This window comes from Triturus cristatus, chromosome 7, assembly GCF_964204655.1.
Source record: "Triturus cristatus chromosome 7, aTriCri1.1, whole genome shotgun sequence".
NCBI lineage: Eukaryota > Metazoa > Chordata > Amphibia > Caudata > Salamandridae > Triturus > Triturus cristatus.
In genome coordinates, this window is record NC_140590.1 from 65428903 (window position 1) to 65442029 (window position 13127).

At 45.2% G+C, this 13127-nt stretch overlaps 1 protein-coding gene across 2 annotated transcripts in view; it reads right to left on the reverse strand.

Annotated features, from left to right (window-relative positions):
* LOC146808829 (urokinase plasminogen activator surface receptor-like) overlaps positions 1-13127 on the reverse strand; it is a 644273-nt gene that overhangs the window by 145834 nt on the left and 485312 nt on the right. For both annotated transcript variants that reach the window (XM_085615653.1, XM_085615652.1), the window contains exon 2: positions 2373-2486. In XM_085615653.1, the coding sequence (XP_085471779.1) occupies positions 2373-2486 (114 nt within the window). The remainder of the gene's footprint in view (positions 1-2372; positions 2487-13127) is intronic.

The following is a 13127-nucleotide window of genomic DNA, read 5'->3' on the forward strand; positions in this document are numbered from 1 at the left end:
AGATTTTGGCCGGATCCGCGGATCCGGCCGATTTAAAAAAAAAAAAATAGCTTTTTATGACCTTGGGGCATCCTAGGGGGTTAGGTTGTTTCTATCCTGCCCCCTTTTCTTTTTCTTTTAGATTTTATGTGGGACTCGGTTGAACCGAGTCCCAGGATTGCTGCCAACACTTCCTGGTTGAAAAGTTGGATGCCAATCCAATTTCAGTACGGTTTCAGTAGGCTGTTGGGCTCCCAGATATCTATATTTTTTTTACTTAAATATCTCTGATACTACTAAAGGCTTACATTAAATTACAAAAAGCACGCTTACTGGACCAACATCTAGCTTTCTGCCAAATTTGGTGTAATGCCATTTAGTAGTTTGGGCTGCTTACAATACTTAGGGGCCGATTAGGATGGCGGAAGGACTAACACCGCCGGCCCTGCGGTGGCGGTCCTTCCACCATCACACAGCGATTAACCCACCGCCCAATTAGGATGGCGTAAAGTCCGTCCGCCACTTCACCGCCAAAGGCAATCATTCAGATTGCCTGGTGGACAGTGCAGGGTGCCTAAAATGGTGGCAGTGCCTAGCAGGCACCGTCCACCAAATTAGGATGTTGGTTAAAAACGGCCTTTCCATGGTGGCGATGCCGCCATGGAAAGGCTGGCGGGGATTGGGTTTGGGGGCCCGTTGCGGGCCCCCCTTGTGTCGGGGGGAGGTGTTGCTGCACTGGGGTGGTACCCATGGTACCCCCTTGCATTTCCCTACACTGCGTGGCAGGCACCGCGTGGTGTCTGCCACCTAGTGCAGGGTAAAGCACAGCATCATATTTTAACATTGCGTACGGTGCTGCAGCCACCAGCACCATCCGCAATGTTAACTGCCCAGAAGGCGCCTACTATACTGGCGGACACATTGTAATTGAAGTGGTGGAACCGCCGCATGACTGGACGGCGGTCCCACACACTGCAACGATGGTGGGCGGACTCATGTCCGCCTGCCATCATAATGAGCTCCTTAGTACCTACTACGTAGAAACTTTGCCCCTTTTTCTGCTAAACCAAAACACTTGTGTGGAACATATTGGACACAAGTCATCAGCTGTCATCTGCACACAGAGTTACTCTTCAATTCAAAGGTGTATAATGTGTTCAATACCTCTACACACCTATGATACATTAGTAGCACATGTGTTTTGTAAATACTTACACCCATTAGCTGGACGCAAGCTGTAAAAAATAAGGTCCAAAACTAATATGGTATTTACTGACTACTATTTAAACTATTAAACAAACTAGCAGACTCATTGGATGATGTCATCAGTGATGTCATCAATGATGTCATTTGAGATGTCATCAGTGATGTCATTAATTATATTAGAACATGCCATGAGGGATGTAATATGTGAGATCATAAGCATTGCATGATGGGGCTTCAAGTTATAGTAGGCTCTGCTAAGTATAACTGGTGAATTTCTGTGTTTTTTTAGATTCAAAACGTTAATGTTGCCATAGTAATAAATCTAAAATACTGTAAAAAATTAATATATTGTATAATAGATATTTTATTCCTTCTGTTACAATATATATATATATATATATATATATATATATATATATATATATATATATATATATATATATATATATAATATGTATATAATATATACAACTGGATATATATGTGTTTGTGTGTTTATATAAGCATATATTTGTATATAGTATCGCATATTAGTGGAATTTTTGGACATCATATTAAATTTACATATTAAAATATTTAACATTTCTTGCTTTAAATTCTATTTGAAGTCAATATTTTGTATCTTTTTGGATAATATGTGTCAACGATATTTTTCTGATAGATTTGTACTAACTGCTATAAGTATAGGATCACAATATTGGGTATAAATGATGTTTTTGACACAATAGTTTTGTCAACTATATTGTTTACCATAATATTGTGTCAGTAAGCCGATTCATTAGGATGTTGACGGAGGGAGAATAGGTGAGGTAGCTTGTTAGGCCTGGAAGGTGAGGTCTAATTGTTACTAGTCAGTGTATAATTGTGAAGAGTTAGCAGCAGCTGAAAGATTTTGTGTTCATAGATGTATGGATTTAAGAAAGGAGTAGTTGTCAAGGTGCACTTGTCTATCATGGGTGTAGTGAATTGATGGTAGTTTCAGATGCTGAGCTGCCCTTTGCTTTCATCGTTGTAGGGGGTGACCGTAGGGGGTGACCATAGGGGCTGGTGTTGAGATACACAAACATTTCATTGGTGTAGTGGATTGCATAGAGTGGTAGTTCAAGTGTATTTAGGTTTCCTCTTGTGTTCATAGTAGGGGAGTTGTATTGCTGTTCATTGTTGTGGACCTGTTTCTGTGTACTTACCATCATAGGAGTAGGCTGTGGAGATGCAGGTTGGTTGATGTGAGTAGCACTCTCGGATTGTCTCGTTGCAGTCATAGGGTAATCCATAACACTCCAGGCACTTGAGGCAGAGTCCTGATGGGAGAAGAAAACTGAATGTTAGAGGGAGAGAGCTCAAGAAGGGGGAAGAAAAGAAGGAGATAGAAGAGAGGGGACAGAATATTAGGGAGTTGAAAGATGAAGAGGGAAAAGAAAGAGAAGGGGAGAGAGAGAGGAAGTGGGAAGGGAGAAGGCAGAATGGGGGAGTCAGAGAGAAATGGACAGACAAATAGATTGGAGGTGCGGAGTAAGAATGTAAAGGTATGTGAGAGAGGGAGAAGGGGATAGTGACTGTGGAAGATGAGGGAGAGACAAAGGGAGAAGGAAAGGGAAAGAGCTGTGAAAGAGGAAATTGAGAGAGAGTGAGACAGAGATGAAGAGAGGTAAAAGTAGGGTGGAATAGGTGGAGAGAGGTAGAAGAAGGGAGATGGGTAGATGATTAGAGAGGAGAGAGGGGGATGGATGGTGAGAGTGTGGGAGTGAAGAAGAAGAGTAGAGGCTGAGGAGGAGCTAGGGAATTGGAGATGAGGGAATAGAAGGGGAGAACAGCAATAGGTAGGTTAGAGCCAAAAACTGGCAGCAACAAGCAGTGGCATGTTAAGGACATTGTGGAAACTGCTCAAATGGCTGCCAGAGCCATCACGGTGGATAGGGGCACAGGGTTTAGTCATCTCCAGACTTGACTAAGGGAACTCACAGTTTATAGGCAGCCCAAAGTCAGTCATAAAAAGACTGCAAGTTATACAAAATGCAGCAGCATGTATCCTACTTAAAACTCCCAAAAGCCACTCTGCCACCTGTGCCCTGGCAAGCCTTCCTCGGCTGCTGGTAATAAAAAAGGATAAACTTTAAGGTATTGTGCATGGCCCATAGAGAAAAGCATGAAAGAGGTTCCAAGCTGATTCAACATTTACTTACCATGCCACTAGACTGCCATGATCCAACATGCAACAACTGTTTGCAGTCCCCAGGATATAGGAGCGTGGAGATCTTTCACGTTCCTCGCACCCAAAACCCAAACTCCCACAGAACATGAGGCAAACTAAATCTGAATTAGCTTTCATGAAATTGATAAAGAACACCCTTTTGTAACCACAGTTTTAGCTACCCTCTTTTACTCTCATCTTTTCCGCATAATACTTAGTTGTCATAGCGCTAGGACGCCCTATTAGGTAGCCACGCGCTTAAGAAATCTCCATGACTAGAATAGTAGGCGGTGGAGGGATAAAGGAGAGAAGGAGAGAGAGAGAGAGAGAGAGAGAGAGAGGGGGAGAGAGAGAGAAATAGCAGGATAGAGAAGGGGGAGAGGGAGAAAGAGAGGGAGGAAGAGACAGGAGATTGTGGGAACTGATTTGAAGGACCGTAGGGTGATCCGGGTTTCTTTTGTGACATTTAGAGAAGGCATCCAAAACTGAGCACAAAGGTCATCTTCCTAGCACTTTGGGACTCAGGCCAGTTATCAAGGGGCCTGAAGTGAAGACTCTGGATTGATTGTCATATTCTGAATCAGAACCTGAAAAGCCTTCAGTGACATTGGACATGGAAGCGCGCTCTCCAGAAGAACCTTTTCATCAGAAGCTGCATACGAGCAGCCTGTCTGAATCTTTGTCCTCAGTTACAGAAGTCTCCTCACCTGATGAGGTAACCTAAAGCAAAGAACCATCTGCAGCACCTCTGTGTCACATCTCACAGCACAGTCAAGTCTTGGTTAGAGCTACTGAATATCCACACCAACAATATCGTAGCATGTTAATATCAAGGGACAGAATATCGAAAGGTAAGTGCATATGGTGCAGTATATAACTACCTCCTTATCTTCGTACCTTGAAGATATATCTCCTGCATCGGTATAGACATGTGGAGTTAAGTATAGAAAATCTAGACTTACTTCCCTGACAATATTTTATTTTCGATGTCCTGACCTCGATATTCTGTCCCATCGATAGAGTTGATTCGATATTCAGGGGGCACACCCCGTCTTGGATGGAAATTATACGGTTGCTTAACTTGACTTTTTCACCACAGGGTGGAAGCTCCTAGATATCAATTGTCCTCGGTAGGGATTCTGCCCCACTCCTTCCACTAGGTCTGTGCAGTGCACCCACTTCCAGCTGAATCCTCATCATGTGACTTCAGTAACTGGGCTCAGAGACTGGCCAGGATGACCCACACTCCTATAGGGTGTGAGGGACACACTCAGCATTATGATCTCTTACTGCATTTGGGAGTCCTGGGTCTCCAGCCTCCATTATCTTCTCCATCAAAGTCAGAAGATGAAGTGGGCAGACCATAGCGATGCGCCACTCGGTGCTCTGAAGTGACTCTCACGATCTTCTGTGCCCACAGGAAACGCTGAAGTAACACAACCCGCTTCCCGTCTAGTGAGTGGTCCCAGCTAGTGCCTTCATGGAATCTCCAAACCAATCTCAGAGTTCCTGGCCCATTCTATAAATGCGAGGGGCACCGTGACATCCCTTGAGGCTGTACAACTGGAAGTGAGGGAAATTCAGTCAATTCCTGAGACCTGGCATTTTAAAGGGGTACCTCATCTCATGGTGGTTAGTCGTCGGACAATTCTTAAGCCCTTCTGACATGACAGAGATCTCTGGGGTGAGACTAGGAGTGCCAGGCTCCAGATGGAGAAGCTCCAGGTGAGCGCAACATATCCCTTTCACGGACCTCTCCCTGAGGTGGGACACCAGCCTGTGATTACAGGGCATCTAGAGGAGTTGAGAATGGCCTCTCCTTCCCTGGCACAGGAAGCTTCTCCTTCTGGATACTGCTGTACCCTAAGTGTATGTTGGACTTGGCCCTCTCTGCAGGGTTACCCCCAAACTTTTTGCTTTTATCCCTCCTGTTTTCTGGACCCGCTTTGTCAGCTTTTAGCACTCTGTGCACTTTGCCACTGCTGACAAGTGCCCATAGGACTGCCCTGCTGTTTGAGGCCTTCTGTGTTCCCCTGAGGACTGCCCTGCTGATAGAAGCATGCCCTGTTCTTCAGAGGACTGCCCTTCTGCTTCCAGAGGACTGTCCTGCTGGTTGTGGCCTGACTTGTTCTTCAGAGGGCTTCCCTACTGCTTGAGGCCTGCCCGGCTCTGTGAGAAGAAAGACTGGACCTGCTTCCTTCATCGCAGGCTAACTTGAGTGACTCCAAGGGTCAGTTAGCTTACCTCTTGTTCTGTGCTACAGGGACATGCAGCTGACCTGCTGCAACTGACCCTGTTGTTTTGCTTCTTGGTACTATTTTTACTAAAAAACTTTAAAATTGCATATCTCTGGTTCTAGTGATTGGATTTTTGTTGTTTTGGCCTCATTTTGGGCCATATGTAGGTAATTTCTATTTACCGATTCCTAAATACCGAATTTTACCAATTCGGTATTTAAGAATCAGTAAATAGAATGTAGGTAAACAATCGGTAAATTTTACTGATTCGGTAATATTCGTTATTACCGATTCGGTATTTACCGAATCAGTAATAAGGAATACCTTCCCATTCATTCCTATGGGCCTGGAGCCCATAGGTATGAATGGGAAGCCATTCACTATTACCGATTCGGTAAATACCGAATCGGTAATAGGGGGAGCATATTCAAGGGTGGCAGGGTGTCACATTGACACCCTGTTGCACCCCTGAAACGTGCATGTGTGCACATGTGGAGCACATACATGCCCGGCATGTATGTCTGCCACATGGCACTTTTAACAAAGCACAAAATTGCTTTTGGAAAGGTATTCGGTATTTACCACCAACTTGTAGTTTGTGGTAAATAACAAATCCTTAAACCAAAAATGCACTCACTTGAGTGCTCCCTACATAGGATTTAAGGACTCGGTAATTTACCGATTCCTTAAAATAACGAATCGGTAAATTACCGAATCCTTAAATCCAGCCTCCTACATCGCAAAGGGCTAAATACCGGTCGGTAAAGGGAAATTTACCGATTTTCCGCCGTTACCGACCGGTATTAGCCCACCTACATATGGCCCTAAATTTATTCAATTTTACTCTATGTTTCTAAATTGGCGTGTTTTTACTTTAATATGTTTTTGGTGCTGAATAAACATTTAACACAGCTCATTTAAGTTAAGCCTGACTGCTTTTGTGCCAAACTACCAGAGGGTGAAGCACAGGTTAATTTAGTGACTTTTGTGGTTCACCCTGATAAAGATTGTGGTTGTTGTTTGAGGATGTTTTTGACCCACTTCCAATCAAAAACCTATTTTTTTGTAGAGTGTATGAACTCTTACCATCCTCTTCCACTCCTTCTTGAGAAACCTTCATGAGGCCATCAATAATAGGGCATCTTTCTTGGGACATACAAACCACACCAGTGATGATCCTTCAGCAATTTCTGATGACCAACCCTATGAACCGGACTCCAACTCCTGGTCTGCTTTTTTGGGTTCACCCTCATCTCCCTCTGCAGCTGTACGGGCTCAATGGCAGGTGCCTTGTGAGAGTCTGCCCCTTGACCCCTTGTTTGGCCTACACTCTTTTAGTCTCTCCTCCCACCAAGCTCCACAGGGCTCATCCCCCCTGGCCAACAACATCTGACCTTACCATCTGACCCCTTTGGGAAGTCAAGGGTTCCCACCTCCAGCCAGGGTTCCTTCTTGTCATGGATTACTTAGGGACAGTTCCAATCTGTGCCCTGCTCTCAGTCTCTCCTTTGAAGAACTGCCCCTGTACCAATTTTCTTCAGCGCCCAAATGATCGATAGGTCTGTTGCACCTAGAAGAACTCCCCCTAGTATTTCTTCCAGTCCCTAGTAATTTCTGCAGTTCTGGCAGTGACCCAGACTGTTGCACATTGCAACCCTATCTAGCGTGGGATCCGGGCGGCCAGTAAAATATTTCTTTATTCCTCAACATACACTCACACAAATTACATTATACTCTACATTAACCACACCCTAACGTGTTTCCTCTCCAGAGTCCACACAAAACCACAAGGATCCTAGAGCACATAACATCAATATGTTACATCTCCCGTTTGTTAAATAAAAAAGTGGTGAGCATGACAAAAATCATATTTCTTGAATCAGTCAGTGAGGTGTTCACACTTGTCGGCCGGACTGGGTGATCCAAGATGATTGAGGTCCATCCTGAGCGGACAATGGTGACATAGGCTCAGGTGCTTGACCCAGACCTGTTGGCAGAAGTGCTTCATGCATGGTTTCAGGACTCTACAAGTTTCGTGATAGGTGTATGAAATGTGACATATTTTGAGTGCTGGATTGTCAAGGACAATGTGCTGTTATCATATGTCCCTTGCATACTAAAATCTCTAATGGCTCAGCGGCAAAAGGAGCACCAGTTTTCTATCCTCATCTCTGTTTAACCAGTACCCTGTCTCCTTGTCCAATGCTCACTCCTGGGCATTCCAATGCCAATTTGCATACATTTTCATTTTCTTTTTTCGAGTCACGTCAGTGTCTCAAACCGTGTCGGTATTCACTGATCGATCCAGGGTCCATTGAGGAAGTTTTGTTCTGATGACTCTCCCAAATAGCAAGGTGGCTGGACTCTAACAAGTTGTGTAGTGAGGCGTTGAATGATAGGCCCAGAGGTCTTGGCACAAAGCTTGGTTGGGATCGATTCCCTCCATGGACGCGTGTTGAATGACCCTCTCAAGGGTGCCCAGAAATCGTTCAGCAACACCATTGGCCTGGGGCCAGAGGGGTGTACTCTTTTGGTGTAGGACGGACGTTGAGTAGGGCAAGAAATTCTTCAAACCTTTTGCTGTTAAAGGGTGTGCCTTTATCAGATTTGAGGATTTTGGTGCTGCTCCACGTTGCAAAGGTGTCATGAAGCTGTTCTATGTCTTTGCCATGGGTTGCTGAAGATAGGTCTTCCACCAAATGGAAATATGAACACTCAACTATTACTACCATGAGATGATGTCCATTTCCTAACGGCCCAAAAGAGTCAAAAGCAACCTTATCTCAAACATGTTCAAGAAGGTCAGACATTTTCACTGGGTGAGGCATCAACTTGGGAGACAAACAATTGCAAATGTGGCACGCCTTCAGTTCCTTCCTAACTCGCTCATCTAGCTGATGGAACCGCATTCAATCTCTTAAGGCTCTCTTGGTGGCTGCGATACCCTTCATGGGCCAGCTGTATGACCTGCTGTCTTAGGCTTCCAGGTATGACAATTCTTTAGCCTCACAGTAACATGCCTTTGTGGGTCCCTGCTAACTAATCCTGTACCTTTTTGAGCTTTTGGAATTTAACATCATAAGCAAAGGGTTGTGGTAATGAGTTCTTTGATTATGGTCAGGTCCTTATCTGTACTGTTGGAAGCAATGTTTTTTCCACAGGCAAAGCCTCTGGTGTCCTGGATCTCATAATAAAGTTGAGATAGGCTACAGCCATCTTGGATGTTGAACTTTGACGATGTAGCGGCACTCGTGAAAAGTAATATGCTGGGTTTTGATCCTTCCCTTGTTTGTGCACAATCTCATAGTCATACTCTTGCAGTCTCAGCCCCCACCTCTCAAAGCGAGGGGGCATCTTAGCCTTCACATTTCCCAAAAATTGTAAGCAGTGTCTGGTGTTCTGTGATGATAGTGAATCATTTTCCATAGAGTAATACATAAAAATGTTTGCAGGCCCGCACCTCAGCCAGACTCCCCTACTCCGCTAAGAGCAGGCGCGATCTGTGTCAGACAGGCTTCGACTGGCATAGGCCACAATGTGTCTCTGAGCATTCAGATGGCCATTGTGTTGAGCAAGGATTGCCCCTCGCCCTACCAGGCTTGCATCAACCATTATTTCGGTGTGCAACTTGGGGTCAAAGTAGGCCACTTCAGTTGCATTCTCAATCGCATGGTTACGGTCTTTGGAACTCTGGTTGAATTCCAGAGACCACTTGAAGGACACTGGCTCTCGATAGAGTGCACCAAAATGAAGTACACTGCGCAGAGAGTCCAATGGATCCCCAATAGGTGTGAAGAGGTAAAAGCAGATCATTCTTTTGCTCTTCTCGTGGTAGTATGGGCGAGCAGTTAGGCTTATCAGAGGGTAGTGCTAAGCATTTGTTGTCACACACAGAGGCAATAAATGAGACAGACAATCAAGAATAAATCCGAAGCCAATTAGGAAAAATAAAATTGTATCTTTATATATATTTTTAGAAACCAATAACTACGTTCACCAGTTAATAAATGATTTGTAAGAGGATTTTGAACCAAATGCATTTCAAGTCAGTAATGCTTGCAGGTTTTTAAGCAATAGCGGTCAATACCATCAGGCAGAAACCGTTGCAGACGAGGGGAAGAAAAGCATAGCGTTAGATAGCGAAGTACCGCCAACACATTTACCATCATGGTCGATAGAAGCAACACTCTGACACAGAGTTTTGGGGGACAATGGTCCCCCCGAGTTAAGGGTAAGTTCTACTCCAGGGGAGTCAAAGTTTGGAAGTCCCAGGGCTCAGACACAGCAGGCAGTTCTGGGTTACCTGGGTCGGAAGTGTTGGAGGTCTTGGGATGCAGAATTGGTTCTTCACCGGTCGCCTTCAGCTACAGGTGTGGTGCGTGCAGTCCGTGGTGGTTGGCTCGGTCATACCCAAGCTGCTCCTTTCACGCAGTCAAAGCCATAAGGAAGCGGGTACAGGCTTACAGGAGCGGGGCTGTATCCAGGGTCGGTTGCAGGTACTGTGAGGATCCCTGAGGCTGGTGGATGTGTTGAAGGGTTTGGTTACCTGACTGGTGACCAACAGTCCTTAGCTGCTGCAACAGGGTGAATTGCGTCAACACGGACCATGGCAGTCATCACCTGGTAGCGGTCATTACTGGTGGTGTGTCAGGGACTAGTACCACTAGTCCAAAGGGAGATCTCAGGCAATTGGCAAAGGCTGGCAGGGTTCTGAGTTTCTTGGAGGCTGCACAGGTCTCTGGTTGTGACGGCAGTTGTCAAGTCCTTTCGCAGTTGCAGGGTTTGGCGCCGGTTTCATCTGCAGCAGGGCTTAGTTCCTGGATCAGCAGCACGTCTTCTTCCTTGGTCTTCTTTAGGTCTGGGGAATCTGAAGTCAAGGTCTCAGGGAGCCACCTAAATAATGAATTTAAGGGCGGTACAAGGGGAGACAGGTAGTAGCCGATGTGCTACTTACCTTTAGGGTGTCTACACCCTCTAGTGACTACTTCCTGTGGGAAGAGGCACTACCCTAGCCCTGATTGGAGGTTTTTTCTCCAACTCAAGATGGTGGAATTTCCGGAGAGGGGTTCCACTTGCCTGCCTCGCCCTAGAGGTGGTACAGGCTGAGGAGGCGGCCTTCTCCCCATCAAACTAATTTTCCCGTCTTTCCTCCTGCCAAAAGTGGAGCAGAAAAGGGGGCTTGGCCTCCTCCACTATCTGTGGGTTTCTGGGTTGGATTTCAAAGCCGGAATTGCCTTTGAAGCTTCCGGCCGGGAAGACCATCCTGTCCTGGAGGAGTTGTGAAACACCCCCGCACACAGCAGGCATTTTTTCTGTCCTCTGAGAGCACTGGCTCTCACCCCATGAGGTCAAACACATGTCTGGTGGTGGCAGGCAGGTGGAAACCAGCCAAAGACCCCACTAGTGTTTGGTTATGTTTTCAGTTGACCTTCTAAAAGCGTATTCTGTGTGAATTTATTAATACGTCCAACACTGGCATTAGTGTGGATTTATTAAGACATGATGTTTATACCAAACACCTAAGAAATCAGTGTAGCCATCATAAAGCTAGGAAACTTGTGTGCAGCCCATGTACTCTTTAAGACTTCCCTGTTCACTTACAACATTACAGAATGGGCTGGACATTATAGGGATATATCTGCTCCTGCAGATAGGCCCACACGTAGACTATGCAAAAAGAAAAATTGATGGACAGAATGCAGACTAATGTCATACATTCACCCCAGTACAGATATCTGGGCCTAAATCCATCGTTTGTTTGCTCACCATGCCATTCCGGTTTGGACCCAGCCATATGAAAATAAGTCTTGACCCTGCTCCCTATGGGAACAGTCCAGCCTGAACTGCCAGGCCAGGTCCTCCCTGGACTGGAAACAAGCAGCAGCCAGAATAGCTTGACTCCAGCGGCATGGAGAGCACGGGACCCACGTCTGGGCATACCCTTCCCACTCGGGCTGACAAATGCAAAAGGAACCAGCATCCTAGGACTGGTTTCGGGGTTTCACCCCTCATCAGCCAGGATAGCTTGACTCCATAGGCATGGAGAGCACGGGACCCTTGTCTTCTGCATACACTAACACATGGCACATTATCCCATACTCAACATTAACCACACCCTAACATCTCCCCGCATATCACGTGTTTCCTCCCCAGGACCACGTGGGTACTAGAGCACATAACATCAATATGCTACACCTTGGAAAATGCAAGAAACTTCTGCCTAGGACTTCCATTACTTAGTCTCTCTTCCTTTGGAGGGACCTCTGCCTCACTGGGAGACTGCTGGGCAGTCTGGGCTCCGGTGGGTACAACTACCCCCCACTTAGACATCATGGTCTTGGGCCTAGACTGGTACCAAACTGAGTTCTGTCAGGTCCTTTCATTAGATACACCCCATGCCCGGCTTCTCTAGAACCACTTGCCTATTGCAGACCTTCACTTAGCCTCTTCCAATGTTGCAAGTGGGTGACGGATCCTTCCTTATCGCTCACAAGGGCTTCACTCTGTAGGTCGTGGGTGAGTTACTTTCCCGAGAGCCCAGTACATAATTTTGCTTAAAATGCACCTGCTGCAATAACAATGCTATTATAAAATGCCTTGCTGCTCCTGTGAGCCAGGTGAGCGCTATATCAGAAATCTTGGTGTGAAGCAGAGCACTGTCAGGCCTCAGGCATCCTGTTCCATAGGTTGGAGCCGGATTTGAAAGTGTTTTTGCAATTCTGGTATGAAATTTGATGAGGTTCCCTTATCGCATACTTGCTACATACAACTCAAGGTTGTAAGTTTATTTTAAAAATGCATAATTTATTGACGTTCCCTCAGGTCTAGCATAAGAGTGAAAAATTAGCTAACATTCACGCCATGAATTTTCAATTCTATTAAGAACATGGAGGCGAGGATTATGCTTCTCTTTCTATTTATTTGCTACTCACAGCAGCCAATGAAAACATTTTTGTATGCAAATAAACTACATTTCCCATGATACTTAGCTTGCATATCACATCTTCTCAAGCCCTATAAGAGCCACCATATCCTGTAGCTGAGCCTCTTTTTTTGTTCGAACAGTTTAGTCCAATAACATTAACTCAAGTCCAAACAACCATCCTCCAACGTGGAAGAAACCAAACCAACTGGAACTAAACATCTTCTTAACCAGAAGTACTCCTATTCCATCTTCTTTTCAGAACCTGAAAGGAATGAAACACAGGAAATACCCGTAACTTCTGCTGAGACAGAATATAAAATACATACGGGTGGGTAAACATTACAAACATTGTAATATAACCGAGTGGGATAATCCTCGCCTCCGTGTCCTTAATAGAACTGAAAATACTTGGCGCTAATGCTAGCTAATTTTTCATTCTATTTCAGGACCGGAGGCTTCTCATTATGCTAGTTTAACGCTTATCAAACACAACTGAAGCTATATCACCCACCGGTTTATAATAAAATTGTTTAAAGGTAGACTCAGACGACCAATCAGCAGATCTCATAATATCTTGTACTGTAGAACC